At 39.0% G+C, this 20,255-nt stretch overlaps 1 protein-coding gene across 1 annotated transcript in view; it reads right to left on the bottom strand.

Annotated features, from left to right (window-relative positions):
• TP53BP2 (tumor protein p53 binding protein 2) overlaps positions 1-20,255 on the bottom strand; it is a 46,081-nt gene that overhangs the window by 22,292 nt on the left and 3,534 nt on the right. Inside the window, exons 2-9 of the mRNA XM_012000990.1 lie at positions 18,781-18,928; positions 12,623-12,736; positions 8,983-9,065; positions 5,429-5,530; positions 2,753-2,927; positions 1,829-2,010; positions 1,290-1,454; positions 675-903 (exon numbers count right to left, since the gene is read on the bottom strand). Coding sequence (XP_011856380.1) covers positions 675-903; positions 1,290-1,454; positions 1,829-2,010; positions 2,753-2,927; positions 5,429-5,530; positions 8,983-9,065; positions 12,623-12,736; positions 18,781-18,928 — 1,198 coding nt within the window. The remainder of the gene's footprint in view (positions 1-674; positions 904-1,289; positions 1,455-1,828; positions 2,011-2,752; positions 2,928-5,428; positions 5,531-8,982; positions 9,066-12,622; positions 12,737-18,780; positions 18,929-20,255) is intronic.

Genomic DNA, 20,255 nt, shown 5'->3' with positions numbered 1-20,255 from the left:
TCTTCTGTCCAGGGGTCTGAATGGTAAGGTCATTAAAGGATGCTTTACCCCCAATTTTCCTACAATTCTCCCTACACTTTCTACTCCCATTACAAAACACTGGCTTGCACCTCTCCGTGTATCTAAGAAGTATACAGAATGCAAAGATCACTAACACAAGGAGCTTCTGCTATTTTCACTTTTAATCCCCCGATATGTTTAATGTTATTCTAAAAATTATCAGCAAATTCTCACATGTAAGCAGATATGAATATTTAACACCACTCATCAACATAATAGATTCAGAACCTCACATTCTGTAAAGATGACACCACGAACACTTACATATGTTTTTACACAAAAAGAAAAGTTCTCAAGTTATTAATATTAGATCAAAATTTCCTTAGCAACAAGAAGGAACTTTTTAAAACAATTTTCAGCTTTATAAAGATATTGTATTTTATTTCATTTCCTGAATAGAATTGTATTATTTAGGGTTAAGAAAAATCATCCTTGTACAACTATGGTATCAATTTTGATTTTTTTAACTTACCATTACACTAGCAAAGAATACAAAAGGATTTTTAGAATTCAAACATGAATAATGAATACAAAGAGAGATTTTTTTTAAAACTCAAACTTGGGAGAAAGAATAGTGGGGATAGGAAAGAACTAGGCTCTGCAGGACTTTTTACCTTTAGTTTGTGAAGCAGCCCCAGATCTCATGTTGGGCAGCGTCTGTATTTTCATCGGCCCCTCTGAAGCCTGCATGACCAATGAACCATCCGGCAGGGCTGGCTTCACCAGCAATTCAGGCCTTGAGGGCATTCGAGGCATAGTAGATGACTGGATATAGGGACCTACTGCAGCCACACGGCTTGGGGCTGACGCGGCTTGCTGGGGAAGATTTCCATCAGATGAAACCTTAGGAAAGAAGCACAGGTCCTTCAGTATTAAAAATCACCTCAGGAGATCAGACTTAGAAACTAAGATGTGACATTTTCTTTTTTAAAATGAGGACTTTCAGAATCTAGCCATAGAGTCTACAGAAAAACATTCCAAAATAAACACTCCCCAATGAACTCTCACCCACACTTTATTACAAGTATTAGAAAGACAAACAGAGCTACACAGGTAATAACATTAAAAAGTAAAAAAGCAGCGGATTGTCTTTTGAGGATCCATAAACAGCATCTGTTTTCTGACGGCACACTGAATAATGATTCTGAAGAAGGTGCCTATGAGTAACCTCACCGGGCTGGTCATCCTTTTCCCTCCTCCCCCAAACCATTACAAAACGGCCCACTTACTGGTAGATTTTCTTTTTGCTGTAGAGCTGCCTTCTTCTTCCACAGCCGGTCCCTCAGCTCATTAACACGCTTATCCATGACTGCCACTTCTGAATTACGCTTATTCAAACACTCCCTCTGTTGTTGTAGCTTGGCATTCTGCTCTTGATTCAATTTGTTTCTTAGCTGAATAAAAGAGAGGGGAAAAAAGGTAGCCAAGGAGTAGGAAGAAAATGTCTCAAACGTTAATCACATGGTTAACTATTACATAATTTCTAAAAATATGAGGTCCCTCCACCCCTCCACACTTCTCATCTCATGGTTTAAAATTAAGTGACACCTGTGCAAGACCACCAGCTGTGGTTATGAGGAATGTCTCAAATTTCCTGTCTGAGGTACTATAAAGTTTACTCTGGATTCTCTGGAGTTTAGCTTCCCCCTACAACCTGCCTTCTCTTTAAGGAAAGGCAACTGAAATCTAGCACCTCTTGCTACTTATATGAGCAACTCTGTTTCTGGAAAGGAGGTTGTACAGCATTTGGCAAACAGCTACGGTCTACCTGCAGCTCCTTATAGAGGCGATCAAGCTCAGCCACCGCAGACTGATTGTCATGGTGGCCGTCAATCCTGCCGTTCTTGAGCATCTCGAGCTGCCTGGTCAGTTCTTCTACTTTTGACACAGCCAGGACGAGCTCCCTCTGTTTTTGCTGGAACAAACTATTCATCTGTTCAATTTCCTCCACTAGATGAGAGAGAGAACAACAACAACAGTTGAAAAGAAAAATAAGAATGGACTACTTCCCAGGCAACCAGGCTTTACAATAAACTTTCTAATAAACAGTAGAAAAATTTTTCAGAATGTCCTAGAAGCAACCTACTTCTTTCAGAAGCAACTGAAATCAACAGAGACATCTTTAAACCTCTGTGCTTCAATCTCAATGTATCGTTATTGGAATTTGCATTAAAAATATTATTAAACTCCAAATTTTAGAAACAATGAAAATTTCTTTAGAACTTTCAATTTTATAAGATTAGGTGGGTCTATTAAATCATTAACATTCTGATTAAAATGGTACTGTAATAGATGGAGCTATTACATGAATAAAAATCCTTGCCTTCATCAAACTCTCAGTCAAAAAATGTTAAGAGAGGAAAAAATACTACATTTTCCAAAGGTATCTTAGAAATCCTGTATAAAACATTCAACAGCTGAATCTAATTCAGAGGAACCTGCGGCATCAAAACTGCAGTGAATAATATTTTTTTCAAAAGATTCCCTTTAAAGTTATCTACAGATCAACCATAGTGGCTTGCACCTGTAACCCCAGCTACTCAGGAGGCTGAGGTGGGAGGATCACTTGAGGCCAGGGTTCAAAAGACCAGCCTGGGCAACATAGTAAGACTCTGTCTCAAAAAAAAAAAAAAAAAAAAAAAAAACAGACGAAAAGATGTAGAAAAAAGTAAATCTATAAGGAACAACTTACCAAGTTTCCCATTGCTTAGTCTCTTCTGTTCCACGTGGCCTTTAAGTGCTCTCACTTTTTTTAGCTTAGCTTCCTGATTCTCAGCTATTTCTTTTAGCCTTTTAAGCTTCTCCTGCTCAGCAACTTGTTGCTGTTGTCGCTGATCTTGTTGTTTCAAAAACTTTAAGCGCTGTTCCTAAAAATAAAAGTAATCATTAGGTATGTCATTTTAGATAGGTACACCACTAAGCTCAAAATAGCCTAACCGCAACACTTAGATGTTGAGATTGAGGTACACCTGTAACCCTGGTCTGGTCTCCCTTCTTCCTAAACACTGCTATCAGAATCACAATGGAAGTCTGTTCAAAACAGATACTCCTGAGCCCACCCTAGAAGCTTGGGGATAAGATCCAGGAATCAGTATTTTTAACCCAAGTGGTTCTCATGCAGCCAGGATGCAGCGATTCTTGAACTAGTTTTCATAAACTGTTGCAACAATTTTAAAAAGCAGCTCGTGTAGAAATGGGAAGCATTATAAGAAAGTATTTAAATGTATAAGATTTGGAGTACATTTAGATTCGAACCCAAGCTCTGCCACTTATTAGCTATGAGACCTTGAACAAACTGCATAACCTCACCAAGTATGCAAGTCTATGTTTCTTCATCTATAAAACGGGGATGATCAATAGGAACTACCAATGTTACTACGGTGAAGATTAAATGAAATGTGAAATGTAAATGTCTTTGAATGGTATTTTATGTAGTATATTCTCAATAAATGGTCACTGAAAAGAGCTAAAGAAATATTTAACACCTTTAGAAAGCTGCAATTATGGAATCTGAAGCTGTTTCTTTCCCCTGCCCCAAGGTACTTTTGTTATAGCAGAAATTTTGTATTTATTACATTAAAAATTTTAACTAAAACTGAGTAACAGAGCCACACAATTTATAATCACAGGTAAACTAGTTCTTAGATTAATATGCCAGAAACATATAAGTAACATGGAAATAATCAAAACAAAAACCCTGGCTAAGGCAGGAGGATTACTTGAACCCAGGAATTCAAGTCCAGCCTGGGCAACACAGTGAGAACCTATACCAAAAGAAAAAAAAAAAAAAAAAACCCACAAGCACTTGTTTTTTAGTCCTTGAAGACTAAAAAGGTTAGAGATTTATTCTTCAACAACCAACCTTTTTATTTGACTATATATCCTTACCACTCAATGTAATGTGCATGAGCATCACCTGGAAGCTTGTGAGAAATGCAGAAGCTCAAATCTCAACTCATACCTACTGAATCAGAATAGGCATTTTCAACACAATCCCTAGGAGATTCGTATGTATCTTAAAGTTTGAGAAGCAATGATACATATGATTTTGGAAAAACTGGGGTCTGGTATTACAAACAGAAATGGATACACAGGAACCCTAGAAAGTATGAAATGGAAGTCCACACTGCGTGTTGAGAACTGCCTTGAAGAATTCCTGGCCATTAATTCAAAGCCCTATTGGGTAACTTTGCCCATGACAAACCAACAAGTGTCTACCCCTGCTTCAGTGGCCTTATAATCACTAAAGGACTGGTCAGTTGTTGATCCTGGGTGTTAAGACCAGGGGTTGACAAACTATAGCTTGCAGGCCAAATCCAGCTTGCTATCTTGTTTTTGTAAGTAAAGTTTTATTGGGACATAGCCACACTATCTATTTACCTATTATCCATGACAGCTTATAACAGCAGAGTTGAGTAGTTGCAACAGAGGCAGCAAATCTTGCAAAGCCCAAAATATTTACTATGTAGCCCTTTACAGAGAAAGGTCTGTTGGCTTTTGGGTCAAATTGGAAGCCTATGGCTGGCAGGAGAAGCAGCAGTTCTGATGGTAACAGAGTGGCTTCTTATATTTTCCTTGTTCAAGGCCAGGACTAGCGTTAGTTTGTGGATAAAGAATGTTCCCCAAAAAAAGGCAAGCAGCCCATTATTGGTTCCAAGCTCCAGAAGGGGACAGTATTAGATTATTCTGATCCAAGATTAACCATGCCATGTTAGAACTTTAATATTCCTCTTGCTGTGGCCCACAGTAGTTCCTAGGAGCAAAGATGAAGGGCTCTTTCCATCTTTCCTGTCTGACTGATAACCAGCATAGCACAGTTAATGTTGATCAGAATCAGGAGTCAGGAAGATCTTGAACAATTAGGATGATACAAGGATTTCTACAAAATGCTGTAGTAAGGACTTAAAGAGAGCACCAAGAGAGCACCAAACAGCAGTTGGCTTTTGGGTTGACAATGTCACTTCATATCTGTGAGGTAATTGGCTTAATGGGGGTAGAACATAAATAGCCTTACACATCCATTAACAACAGCAGCCTGTTAGGTCTTTTAAAAGAAGATACTACCAGCCAGGCCCGATGGCTCACGCCTGTAATCCCAACACTTTGGGAGGCCAAAGTGGCAGATCACCTGAGGTCAGGAGTTTGAGACCAGCCTGGCCAACACGGTGAAACCCCATCTCTACAAAAAATACAAAATTTAGCCAGGTGTGGTGGCATTTGCCGGTAATCCCAGCTACTTGGGAGGCTGAGACAGTAGAATCACTTGAACTCAGGAGGTGGAGGTTGCAGTGAGCGGAGATCGTGCCACTGCACTCCAGCCTAGGCGACAGAGTGAGACTTCATCTCCAAAAAAACAAGAAGATACTACCTTAGTTGCCAGCAATTGTTGCTGGGCTTCAATCTGTTGCTGCTGGCGAGATGCCATTTCCTGAAGTTCAGCAAGAGTCAGATCCATCCTAGGACTATTAACCTACAAGTAAAAACACAAATAAACACAATCCCAACTTACTATAAAACTATCACAGAGTTTCTACCCTCAAAAGTCTATGTAAAAGCTTCATCTGAACCAACTACAATAAAATTATTTAGTGATTTTTCTTTCATATTATTAAGCAGACCATTAATTCTTACATTAATACTCATCACATTGACTTTTTAAGATATAAAACATACTAATACACAATAATCTTTTATTTTAAGTTGTAAGTTTAAAATTAAATAGTTTCAACAGTCAGGGACACAAATGGAACAATTCAGAATTACCTTGTTCTGTAATTTATATTACAACAGAAGATCATATATTTGATCATATTAAACATGGTATTGAGGCACTGGCAGCAAACCTAGAATTTAGTCACTGGAATATCATTTAAAAATACAATAGCACTAAAAAATTCAAGACACATTGGGTCAACAGAAACAAAGCAAGGACATCTACTCTCACAACATCTATTCTACATTGTCCTAGAGGTTCTAGCCAATGCAATAAACAAGAAAGACAAATAAACAGCATCCAGATTGGTAAGAAAGAAGTTCAACTGCCTTCACAGACAATATAATCATCTATGAAGAAAATACTATGGAATCTCCAAAAAAAACTACCAGATAAATAGGTTACATAGCAAGACCGCAGGATAATAAAAAAAAAATCAAATATGCAAAAGTCAAGTACATTTCAATATATTAGAAACAATTATAAATTTAAAAATTTTAAATACCATTTATAGTATCAAAAATATGAAATACTTAGGGATAAATTTAATAAATATGTAAGATGTATATACCAAAACCTCAAAAACTGCTGAAAGAAAATCCAAATAAATGGAGAGTCACACCATGTCCATGAATTGGAGGCTCAATACTGTCAAGATAGCAATTCTTCTTAAACTGATCTACAGATTCAACAAAATCTCAACTGAAATACAAACAGGCATTTTTGTGAAAATTGATGTTGATTCTAAAATTCATATGGAAGTAATAAGCATCTAGAATAGCCAAAACAACTCTGAGAAGAATAAAGTTGTAAAACTTACATTATCTGACTTCAAGACTTATAAAAGTTCCAGTGACCAATCATGTGGTATTGACGTCAAAATAGACAAGCAGATCAATGAAACAGAATAGCGAGTACAAAAATAGCCCCATACATGAGGCAACTGATTTTAGACAAAGGTGCAAAAGCAACTGAATGGAAAAAGAATAATCTTTCCAATACATACTGCTTATACAATTAGATATTCATATTAAAAAGATAAACTTTAGGGCCGGGCACAGTGGCTCACGCCTGTAATCCTAGAACTTTGGGAGGCCAAGGCGGGTGGATCACCTGAGGTCAGGAGTTCAAGACCAGCCTGACCAATATGGTGAAACCCTATATCTACTAAAAATACAAAAATTAGCTGGGCGTGGTGGCGGGCACCTATAATCACAGCTACTCAGGAGGTTGAGGCAGGAGAATCACTTGAATCTGGGAGGTGGAGCTTGCAGTGAGCCGAGATCGCACCATTGCACTCCAGCCTAGGCGACAGAGTAAGACTCTGTCTCAAAAAAAAAAAAAAAAAAAAAAAGAACTTTGATTCTCACACCATATGCAAATGTTAACTCAATAGGGATCATAGATTTAAAGGTAAAACTGAAAACTACAAAACTTCTAAAAGAAAACAAAGAAAAAAAAAATCTCTGTGACTCTGGGTTGGGCAAAGAGTTCTTAGATACAACACTAAAAGTATGCTCCATTAAAAAAAAAAAAAACTGGATCCAGACTATTAGAACTCTCAAACTCAGTAAGAGAGCAAAAAACTGGGCAAAAGATTTGAACAAATAATTTCACCAAAGAAGAAACACAGAGAGCAAATAAGCACATGAAAAGATGTCCAAAATCATTAGTCACTAGAGAAATACAAATTAAAACCACAATGCAATACCACTACACATATATTTTAATGGCTAAAATTTTAAAAACTGACCATACCAAACGTTGGCAAGGATGTGGAAACAGTAAAACTCTGGTGGGCATGTAAAATAATATGATCACTTTGGAAACATTTGGCAGCTTTTTAAAAATACATATATAAAGATACAATTTATCTCTTTAATAGAGACACAGTCTCGCTTTGTTGCCCAGGCTAGTCTCAAACTTCTGGCTCCAAGTGATCCTCCTGCCTCAGCCTCTAATTGGTGGAGGAGGAGATACATTGTGTCCATATGCACTAAAACAATGGCTAAGATCATTTTTATCATTTGCATATCATCCTTTCATCATTGTAAGATAATTATTAAATCAAAGAAAAGACTGAGTGCCATGGCTTATGTCTGTAATCCCAGCACTTTGGGACGCAGAGGTGGGTGGATCACTTGAGGTCAGGAGTTCAAGACCAGTCTGGCCAACATGGTGAAACCCCATCTCTATTAAAAATACAAAAATTAGCTGGGTGTCGTGGCACATACCTGTAATCCCAGCTACTTGGGAGGCTGAGGCAGAAGAATGGCATGAACCCAGAAGTCAGAGTTTGCAGTGAGCTGAGACCATGCCACTGCACTCCAGCCTGGGCGATAGAATGTGACTTGGTCCCAGAAAACAGTAAAATAAAATAAAAATAAAAATAAGTCAAAGAAAAGAAAAAGAAGAATATGAAGACATAGTAAGAGCAAATGGTACTTAAGATCATCTCAATTCTACTATAAATGTACTGATGATCGGAAAAAGGTAATTTAGCTAATCCCTAATGGCACTAAAAATAGTGACCTCTGAAAAGAAATGTCTTCCAAATATACCAAAGATGCATGCTCAAATTCACATGCAATAGCAAGAGCATAAATATATAATTTTCTTTTTTTTTTCTGAGACAGTTTCACTCGTTGCCCAGGCCGGAGTGCGATGGTGCAACCTAGGCTCACCGCAATCTCTGCATCCCAGGTTCAAGAGATTCTCCTGCCTCAGCCTCCTGAGTAGCTGGGATTACAGGCATGTACCACACCACACCTGGCTAATTTTGTATTTTTAGTAGAGATGGGGTTTCTCCATGTTGGTCAGGCTGGTCTTGAACTCCTGACTTCAGGTGATTCACCCACCTCAGCCTCCCAAAGTGCTGGGATTACAGGCGTGAGCCACGGCACCCGGCCGATTTTCCATTTTTAATAAAGCGATGATAGCAACAAATAAAATCACCAAATAAGAAATACTTCCTCAAACTTGCTCAGCTTTTATTTTGTTCTGAATTTGTGTCACATTAAACATACAATTTCTTCCAATAGTCAGCCATAAAGAGATCATTAAAATTAAGTTTCTATAAAACAAATTTAAAATAACCTTTAAAAAGGGGCCATCCTTAGCCCATTGAATAACATAGTAATAATGAATAAGATTTGAAGTTAAAAAATACATAGACTGTGGTATATATAGTATGGATTAAAACAACTTACACCATTCTCCTTTCTTCGATATTCACCAGGAACCTTTACACCATTTCTTTTTAAACTTGGATCCTGAGATCTTGGTCCACTCACTAAGGACAAAATCCAAAAATTATGCATTAACACTAGAGTTGACAGATATTTTAAGAACCAGTTCATTTCCAAGTTCTGTCATTACTGCTGTCTGATATTTTAAGTTGAATATATCCTTAAAACAAAATACCTTCTAATAGCAATGGACTTAAGGTCTCATAACTCAGTGTGTTTTGCAAAATTAATTTCATGGAACAGTGAATACTTCGCACTACTAAGTATCACATGCCACCTAGTCATTAGGAAACCTGTCTGATTCACATACCAAAGGAGGAAAACTTAACAGACTTAATGTACTTCTGACTATGAGTAATTCATACCATTTGCTGATAGTTGCTCTTCCTAGTCATCTATTTAGCTACTCAGTAGTTAAATCAAGAAAAGCTTTACTGAAATAGTTGAAAATTACATCAATGCATCCTTGTACTCACTAACAATATTTTTAAATTATTATGAGAAGAAAGCACTTAAAAATGGAACAAGTAGTATCTTAATTATTTGGTTTACTGCAAACATTTTGTGGTAATTTGTAAGTACTATGAAGTACTTCTACATTTATTTAAGCAAAATATTTGTTTAAGTTTGTGAAGGAACTATCCAGAAACACTATATATTCTGCTTTTTTGGCTAAAAAGAATTTTTAAAGTCAAAATACATGAGTCTTTCAGTACCACTTAATGTATCATAAAAAGAAACATCTTAATTTAAACTAATACATTATAAGAAGCAAAAATACCAACAGAGAATTTAAAAAATACATTAAATTAAGCTCATACCTGTACTTCCCAAAAATTAAAAAAATTATCAAATTATCTCCCAAGAAACTTAAGTAAAATGTCTATTATAACTGTCAGGAATCTTAGCACAAATTCCCATTGCTAATAAACAAATAAATAAACATGTCTACTCAGAGCCAAGTATCACACTTACACCTAATTCTAATACAATCAGCTTTTATTTTTAAAATGCAGCTCAATTATCTGACAAAATAGCTCAGGTAATCTGCCACAATATTTCTGTAAGAAAAAAAAAAACTTCTATAATTTCAGAATAATTGCTTTCTTTGCTGTCTTAAAGAAAGAGCACTTAACTAGCTCCTCCTTTGTATAATCAGTTACCTAATTAAAGTAAGAAGCAAGAGCCTTAAACATAATTTCATATACATTCTGGGTCACTGGTCCTAATTGAATTGGAAAAAGAATATGGTGACAGTCTCGTAATCCTTAATCGAGAGGTCTAGACCAAAAAGAGTAAGTTAACACCTTAATAAAGGAGACTGAAAAACAATCCTGTTTTATCCCAATTTCAACACTATGTGGCACTGGTGTTTTGTGACAATGTGAAAACAGCTCCTTTATCTTCAGATTATAATTCTCACATTACAGACACTGAAACTGCATATTGCACTATTGAGAGACTATTCAATAATTTATCCAGTACTAGACAGCAAGATATTTGAACAGGTGGATGAATGGGTAAAATTCAACTAATTAGAAAAGAGTGCATGCGATGTAGATAGAGAACAAAATAAAAATAAGATACAAATGCCAATATAAAACTACAAAAAAAACAAAAAAGCCTACGGAAAAAAATACATGTTTACTTAAAATAAAATTAAAGACACCAGTGATACCAAAAGGCAACCAGGCAGCTTGGCTGAGGTGATTCAGGTTCCACTCCTGGCTCTGCCTCTAGGTGTGTGGCCTCTGACAAGTCACTTAACCCCTAAGTATCAGCATTTCTCATCTGTAGGGTAGAAGGGGCCAAACTAAGTCAATTCTGCCCCTCAGCTAACCCATACTCTAAATTTAATCATTCCCAATGGTCAGGTACCATATAGACACATGCGTTAATGCAACAGTTTAGTTAATGAAACTGAGCTTTTTTTTTTTTGGAGACAGAGTCTTGCTTTGTTGCCCAGGCTAGAGTGCAAACGGTGTGATCTCGGCTCACTGCAACCTCCGCCTCCCAGGTTCAAGTGATTCTTCTACTTCAGCCTCCCAAGTAGCTGGGATTACAGGTGCCCAGCTAATTTTGGTTTTGTTGTTGTTGTTGTTGTTTGAGACGAGTCTTGCTCTGTCGCCAGGCTGGAGTGCAGTGGTGCCATCTCGGCTCACTGCAACCTCCAACTCTCTGATTCAAGCAATTCTCCCGCCTCAGCGTCCTGAGTAGCTGGGATCACAGGTCCCACGTCCAGCTAATTTTATTTTTAGTAGAGATGAGGTTTCACAATGCTGGCCAGCATGGTCTGTCTAGATCCCCTGACCTCGTGATTCTCCCACCTCAGCCTTGCGAAGTGCTGGGATTACAGGCATGAACCACCACGCTCAGCCAAAACTGAGCTTTTATAATGTCCAATAATCCTGCTCGTTCTCCCACATCCTACCAGACTGCTGGGTCACAGGGATGGCTGTGTCCCCAGTATCTACTGCTGCTTCCCACCCACACTCTCCTCCACCCTCCCCTTACAGTCATCTATAAACTCTGGTCACAATCCTGGTCACTAACAATGTGACCAGAATCCTGGTCACTAACAATGTGACCAGTTGAGTCCCTTGTTCTCTCCACCTTCAAGTCCTGCCTTCATTCTGGATGATGTTACTGCCCAAATGCTAGCCTCTCAGTTCTAGTTTTCTCGTCTCCACTCTAATTCAGGTTCATTTCAGGGCCCCACCTGGGACCACAACACTAGAAGCCCTCTACCTCCGAAATTTTCAATTCAAACCTTCTGTTTTTTGAACACTATTTCCTTTCAATCTGCCTGTCTCACTCATTTCCTCTCATGACACCTGTTCTTTCATCTGAGACTCGCAGCCTCTTAACTCTGTCTACTCTTTCCCCAAAGTCCCTCCTATCTTCACTTCTTCCCCAACCAGCTGAGGTATCCCCACTGATCTTCCATTGAATTTGTCTAGAAACCTTGGGTTTCCTAGACAATTGCCTAGAAAGAATTTGTCTAGATACCTTTGGTTTCTTCTCTTCTTACAACCCACCTGGGCTGTAGACAACCACTGGAGAAAAATCACGTATGGTCTCATGGTCTCTAATCTCAACTGGCCTCAACGGTTCCCAGCAGCCTGGCTTCCCTAGTAAGCCTTCTCTCCTAATCTCCAAAACAGCTCAAACTTCCCACCCACCTCCATCATCACTCCTACCTCAGAGAAAACAAATGTTTTTAGATGAGAAATCCCTCAACTTACTCCCACAAAATGCACAAATTTAGCCACATCTGCCACAGTTTTATTTCTGTCCTGTTATTATGGAAGAGGGATCCTTCCTCTTGTCTAAGAGGACTTTCTGCCTCAGGGCTGCAGAAGGACCTAATCAGGGACCCTGACTAACAAGTATTCTCTTTCTTAGAGTTTCAAACCCCTACTCTAATGACTCCTTTCCATGCGCATTAAAAAACTATAGTCAAACTTCTCTTCATCCTATTTCCACTGTTTACATTTCCTAACCTCTCCTTCACCTCTCAAATTACCTGGCTTCTCATCATGCGCCACCAGCGCAAAATAAAAGCTTAAATATCTGTTACAATTCACAGAGCACTACCTACCAATGTCCCTGCCAGGGGGGTGTTCATGACGAAGGAAGAAGCGAGCTTCGTTCCTCTGACTTCCAAATCGCTGAAGAATATCAAACATTCGCTCATTATCCGCAACTGGACGTTCTAAAGCAAATGAGTAGAAACCACATTATTTTCAGGTAAAAGAAAGATAAACATATCATTCACCATCTATCCTTCATGCAAATTATACATTATGGATACAGCAAATGCTTAGTATCTCAGGTAAATTTTTTTCATTAAAACACGTCTTAGAAAATGAAGTAACACAGATTTTCCACACACACGATCAGAGTCAAGCCAGGGTGGAATACTAGAAAGGGCAATGCATCTCAGCCAGCTGTCGGGAGCTCAGTAGTCTAATCCAGTGGGCTCCATGCTGGCCACAGGCGTGCCATTTAACTTCTTTTTTTTTTTTTTCCTTTTATTCTTTTTTGAGACAGAGTCTTGCTCAGTTGCCCAGGCTGGAGTGCGGTGGCGTGATCTCGGCTCACTGCAAGCTCCGCCTCCCGGGTTCACGCCATTCTCCTGCCTCAGCCTCCTGAGCAGCTGGGACTACAGGCCACTACGCCCGGCTAATTTTTTTGTATTTTTAGTAGAGACAGGGTTTCGCCGTGTTAGCCAGGATGGTCTCGATCTCCTGACCTCGTGATCCACCCGTCTCCGCCTCCCAAAGTGCTGGGATTATAGGCATAAGCCACCGCGCCTGGCCATTTAACTTCTGTAGTTCCAAAAGTTTCTGTAAAATCTATATTAGATCAGACAGTCCCTTCTAACACTAATGTTCATGATTCTCTGAATATACAAAAAAATTAAAAAGCAACTTTCTAAATAGCCTAGTCTTTTTTTTTTTATTGTAGTTTTCAATACAGGCTATTTTTAAATTATAATTTTACAAACAATGTTAAAAAAAATCAGACCTATCCATTTCCAAATAAAAGTCTATTTACTGCTGTAAAATGTATCTATATTTGCCCTTCTTCCAGTGAGAATACCAGTGTCAGAATTTTTCTGGAAAAAAAAAAAGAAGGGCACACCTAAATACGTAGTAAAAATAGAAGCCTTCAAGAGAAACAGTATATCTCAAGCTGTCCTAAAAAATATCTTCCAATCTCAAGGGATCTGGATATAAAAACAAGACATACTGTTTGAGGCAGCAACTGCTTAAAATCAACGAAACGCCAGTAATGTCAACATAATTTTTAAATATAAGAATGTTGAAATACCCTAAGAAAACTCAACACATTTATTAGTAATCAACACCTTAAATAAACACGGGAGAGAACAGAGCAGGCAAGCATTCAATTCAATTCAAGCAGCCAATTTGGTGAACCAACCCTGAACTTAACCTGCTTGGCTTCAACAAAGTGCGGTTCTGGTTCTACTTCCAGTCACATAACATACTGAGAGTTGACACAGATTATCCCCTTTTATAAACCACACATATTCTAAGACCCCCTAAAAAGGATACACCATAGTTAGAGAGAAACCCTCCAAAAGAAATTCTGAGTAGACCTTCCACCCACCCCTACAAAATAGACACACACAAGCTGTACTCAAAACAAGTAAAATCTCCAGGTTTCAGGAGCAAAAAGACAACTCAAAGGAAGTATAGTAGCTTGCAGTCCACGTCGGACTGCCCCAGAAGGATATGGACTTTCTTACAAGCTCCAGGCTGACATCCCGATGGGCCTGTGATGGCGAAAGATCAGGCATAGGCCTGCATAAACTGAAACAGACACTTCAAAGGCTCTCAAAGCTCCCTACTAACACCTGTGTGCCAACCACACCTACGGTCATGCACTGCATGTTGACAGTAGTCCCATAAGATTGTAAGGCCATATTTTTACTGTACCTTTCCCTACGTTTAAACATGTTTAGATACACAAATACCACTGTGTTATAACTGCCTACAGTATTCAACACAGTAACATGTTGTACAGGTTTGTAGCCTAGGAGTGTTAGGCTATATACCGTATAGCCTAGGTGTGTAGTAGGCTATACCATCTAGATTTGTGTAAGTACACTCTATGATATTCATACAACAACAAAATCACCTAATGACAAATTTCTCAGCACATATCACCATCATTAAGTGACACACGACTGTATCTCCTTGGCATTCCCGCCTATATGACTCTGAACAAGCCATTCCTATCATGCATCATCCGCCCCCCAGCACCCTTTTTTCCTGCAGATGAAACACATCTATTACTGCAACTATCACATTGTATTATAAATGTCTGTGGATACTTGTTTCTCTTTGTGCCCTGGAAGATACCTAAAGGTAACTTTCATCTCTCTATCCCTCTCCATCAAGTGCAGTCCCTAACACATAACAGGCATCTGAGAAATATCCACTAAGCAAATGCACAAGTGGGTAGTGAGGAAATGGAAAAGGAAAGAAGAGGAAGACAAGAGAGGAGAACAAAGGCTTAACACTTAGAGAATTAAGTTACAGCTTTGGAATAAGAAATTTTTTTTTTAATAACACACATATAGATAGGCCTGAGATCCTGAATGGTTTTTAAATGCCTTCAAATCAAGAGGGAAGGGAAAAAGCCAGAGTAAACATGAGCAAAGGATATAAAGAAACAAATTTCAAAAACCAAAAAGCCAAATGGCCAACGAACAAATGAAAAAACAGGCAACCACATTTGGAATCAGAAATATGCAAATTTAAACAAAAGTCAAGTTTTCAGCTATCAGTTTAGTAAAAGTTAAAATATTATAACTTGATGAGGAATACATCTAGAAATAACTGGAAAAGGTATGAACTGATATAACCTTTGCAGAAGAAAATTTGACAATATATATTACATTTTCAAATGTGTGAAACTTTATGTTAATTTGGTTCATGACAGTAACCTGTTTACTACCTATAAGTATCCCATAACATCATGTTGTATACCTTAAATACACACAATAAAATTTTTAAAAAAGAAAAAAAAATGTGTGGCCTGGCCAGGCACAGTGGCTCATGCCTGTAATCCCAACACTTTAGAAGGCTGAGGCTGGAGGATCACTTAAACCCAGGAGTTTCAGACCAGCCTAGACAACATAGCAAAACTCCATCTTTACAAAAAATAGAAAAATTAGCTGGGTGTGGTGGCACATTCCTGTAGTACCAACTACTCAGGAGGCTGAGGTGAGAGGATCACTTAAGCCTAGGAGGTCAAGACTGCAGCAAGCCAAGACTGTACCACACTGCACTCCAGCCTGGGCAACACAGCAAGACCTTATCTCAATAAAAAAATAAAATATTTCACATCGGTTACTGCATGAGGAAGAGGGAGACGGAGAGGAGGATGGGGAGGAGGAGGGGGAGGGGAATAAAGAAGAAGAAAAAATTTTTTTTTTTAATTAAAAAAATGTTATGAACTTTTAACCAAAGAATTCCATTTTTGGCATCCACCCTTTAGAGAAATGCTTGCATAGGATCAGAAGAGGTTCCTAAAAGGATTTTTACTCAGCACTTATTAAAACAAGATAATTAATTTAAATGTTTGTAAATAAAGCAATTGTTAGCTCAACTGTAGTTTATGCATACTGGGGGAAATTATGTGATAATTTAAAAATAACGCGGTGGCTCATGTCTATAATCCCAGCACTTTGGGAGGCTGAGGCTGGTGTATCACTTGAGGTCAGGAGTTCAAGACCAGTCTGGCCAACATGGTGAAACTCCATCTCTACTAAAAATATAAAAATTAGCTGGGTGTGGTGGTAGGCGCCTGTAGTTACAGCTACTCAGGGGGCTGAGGCAGTAGAATCGCTTGAACCTGGAAGGCAGAGGTGGCAGTGAGCCGAGATGGTGCCACTGCACCCCAGCCTGGGCAACAGAGTAAGACTCCGTCTCAAAAAAAAAAAAAAGATATAGATTTACACATACTAATCTGAAAAGAAAAGATCTACAAGCTATGTTGTAAGGTAAAATAGTAAATTGGAGAACACTGATATGTATGCTACTGCTTACGTAAAGAAAATATATAGAAACACCACAAAAATATTTCTACAGTTACTTACAAATGCAGAGAAAAGGTCTGAGAAATTATCTGGCTAAAGTGATTACATCAAGAGACGAGGGGAATTGCTTAGGAGAGAGATATCCATTCTGTTTATATTATCTCCTCTTTTAAACTAGAGGCTGAGCGCAGTGGCTCACGCCTGTAATCCCAGCACTCTGGGAGGCCGAGACGGGCGGATCACGAGGTCAGGAGTTCAAGACCATCCTGGCCAACATGATGAAACCCTATCTCTACTAAAAATACAAAAAAAACTAGCTGGTGTGGTGGCGTGTGCCTGTAATCCCAACTACTTGGGAGGCTGAGGCATGAGAATCACTTGAATCCAGGAGGCGGAGGTTGCAGTGAGCCGAGATCGCGCCATTGCACTCCAGCCTGGGCAACAAGAGTGAAACTCCGTCTCAAAAAAAAAAAAAAAAGTTGTAAAAAAGAAAATCCTTTACATGTCATCATCACATAGTAAAGGTTATTAAATTCAAGTGAGCAAGAGGAGTAAGTGGGATCAAAAGTGTCAAGGAACAGAGTATAGCCCTAGCAAAGAAAGAACGCTTCTTCCTCTATGAAAATGAGAAAAAAAGGGAGACACACAGAGGGAATCTAAGGTACAGAGTAAGAAAACTGAGGAAGCACACAAAGGATAGTTTCAATTATCTCAGTAAAGAATAAAGCAAGGTAATTTGCTGAATGCAAGGAGGTTACCAGGAGCAGCTAGAAGTTCATTTACTCATTCCAAAAATATTTCTACAGCACATACAGCACATACTAGGTACAAGGCACTCCCCTGGAGCTGGGGATACAGCAATGAACAAGATAAACAAGGTCTATATCCTTAAATAGTTTATATTCTAGTGCATATGTTTGGGGCTATCAGGATAACACACACAAAGTCAGAGTGATGCACTTTCTGCAGAGGATGACATCAGGATGATATAACTGAGAACTAACTTCATGGCTACTTTTGGCAGGGTGCTCAGAAAAAGCCTCTCCGAGGAGGTTAACATTTTAGCTACAGTCCAGAAGGAACCAGCAATGACAGTATCTGGAGACAGAGCAATACAAACAGTGGGAATGGCTATCACCAATGACTCTAAGGTGGGAATGAGCTTAGCATATTCAAGAAATATTTTTAAAGCTGCAGGAAGAAGCAGAGAAGAAAATGGTACCAGATAAGAGCAAAGACTAAGAATCTACAGAACTTCACAACCTCATATTAAAAGTTTGGATTTTAGTGTAAGTGGAAGAGAAGTCGCTAGTTTTAAGCAGGAAAGTGAAATTATCTGATTTTCATTTTCAAAAGATCCCTTGGGTTTCTTCATGTGATTGTTCTAATCTGGTTCCTACGTAAAGAGAAAAGAAAGTAATTCGGAGAGACTGCAGAAGACCTTCTAGAACATCCAATTGTAGAAAAGTCAACCAAAGATGAATAAAAGGACTTGCCTGAAAAGAAGGGGGAGCTCAGCTGAAGTTAGCCATCATGAATGGCATGAACTCAATTAACACAGTGTGTAACTTGCTCTGGGGACATCTGGCATCCCCAGAGGTGAAAAAGGAAACCAGCAGGAGTTCACCCAGCCTGTGCAGGAACAAGGCAGAAATGATGAAAAATTACTCCCACATCTACCAACTCCTATGGAGCCAAAAAGAAACCAGGTTATCCCATTTTAGAGCTCCAAAGAACCATACAGAGGGATTGATTTCATGGCTTACAATAATGCCCATGAGTTCACCATTGCTGTCTGCCACTACAGTTCCTCAACACTGAGTAGCTTCCTCTAAAAACTTACAGAAATTGAGAGAGGGCAAACCAATCAGAATGACTCAAATTTCTAATTAAGTAAAGCTTACACACACAAAGACACTGTTGAGCACCATCCATTGGACCACAACATCCCAGATGACCTTTTATATTTTATATTGTGGTGTCTCCATTTTATTGCAGAAAAAGAAAACAGCAAAAAGACTTCATGTATCATACCAAAGCTGGATCAGGAACACTATGTTCTGCCAGACATGCTATTCTACAGTTTCTCCCCGGAGAAACATGAGCACTTACACAGTGCCACATCTACAAACCAACATTAATAGAAGACAAAAGAACTGAAGCACGAGGCCATCAGCGTCTCTCACCAGAGCCACACCACACTTCAGCCAAATGGCAATCACTCTCTCCGGGTTCTTTGCACAGATCCACCACATCTCTGCATATTGTTTCTGGAGTAACTGGAACTTCTGTGAAGTGCTGCTCATTGTTACTGAGATACACGGTGAGAAACATCTAAAAATTAAGAGAGAAAATTAAGACAGTTACTGGTACTGTCTGCCTAATGTGGTATTCACCTTAAATTCCTTTCTCCAAACAAAATCTCAGTTGGAAGTGCAAATGTACAACAGAACAGTCTGGCTGTCACCCGGCCAAAGATGAGGTGTTGATGGGGGCTTGAGGGAGACCTGGAGCCCAGCCTCTACCATGGGCAGTAGCTCTAGAACCCAGTGACCCTGGAATACAGTCACACCAGTTCAAATTAAATCTGTTTTTGACAGTTTTATTAATGTTGTTTGCCAAATACTTATATCTGCTGGACCCATATCACAAATATATCTTCCTGTTAATCCTGTAAAGGTTGATGAGATAACCTCATCCATATATACTTATTTATGCATAGTCTCTTTTTTGGAAGGACACGTAAGAACATAACATGCTGCTTCTGAAGTGGGAGGGGGATGGGAACAGAGCTTGTGGGGGCTGTATAAACCTAATCTTTATCTAATGTGCATATATTACCTAGTCAAAAACCTGTACTTCTTTTTTTTTTTTTTTTGAGACAGAGTCTCACTCTGTCTCCCACGCTGGAGTGCATGGCATGATCTCGGCTCACTGCGACCTCCGCCTCCCAAGTTCAAGCGATTCTCCTGTCTCAGCCTCCCGAGTAGCTGGGATTACAGGCTCATGCCATGCCACACTACACCACGCCACATCCGGCTAATTTTTGTATTTTTAGTAGAGACGGGGTTTCATTATGTTGGCCAGGCTGGTTTCATACTCCTGACTTCAGGTGATCCACCCGCCTCGGCCTCCCAAAGTGCTGGGATTACAGGCATGAGCCACTGTGCCTGGCCAAAAAAATTGTACTTCTAAAATGTTTTAAGCAAATTAAATACCTACTTTGAAATGTAAGATTTCATTAACAAAGTCTAAGTAGAAATGAGTAGCTGTTATGCTAACACCTACATGACCTTGTATATAAACACTGAGACTAACAGAAGGTTTACATTTAACACTCACTAATAGGCTGGGTGTAGTGGCCTACACCTGTAATCCCAACACTTTGGGAGGCCAAGTCAGGAAGATCACATGCGTCCAGGAGTTTAAGACCAGTCTGGGCAAGGAAGCAACACTCCATTTCTACCAAAAATTAAAAGAAAATCAGCCAGACATGGTGGCACATGCCTGTGGTCCCTGCTACTTGGAAGGCTGAGTGGGGAAGACTGCTTGAGCCCAGGAGGTCATACTTATAGTGAGAAGCAACTGCACCACTGCACTCCAGCCTGGGTGAGACCTTGACTCCAAAAAAAAAAAAAAAAAAATGACATTGACAGTCATA

Source organism: Mandrillus leucophaeus, unplaced genomic scaffold, assembly GCF_000951045.1.
Source record: "Mandrillus leucophaeus isolate KB7577 unplaced genomic scaffold, Mleu.le_1.0 Scaffold645, whole genome shotgun sequence".
NCBI classification, from domain to species: Eukaryota; Metazoa; Chordata; class Mammalia; order Primates; family Cercopithecidae; genus Mandrillus; species Mandrillus leucophaeus.
This window is presented reverse-complemented; position numbering and strand designations above follow the sequence as displayed.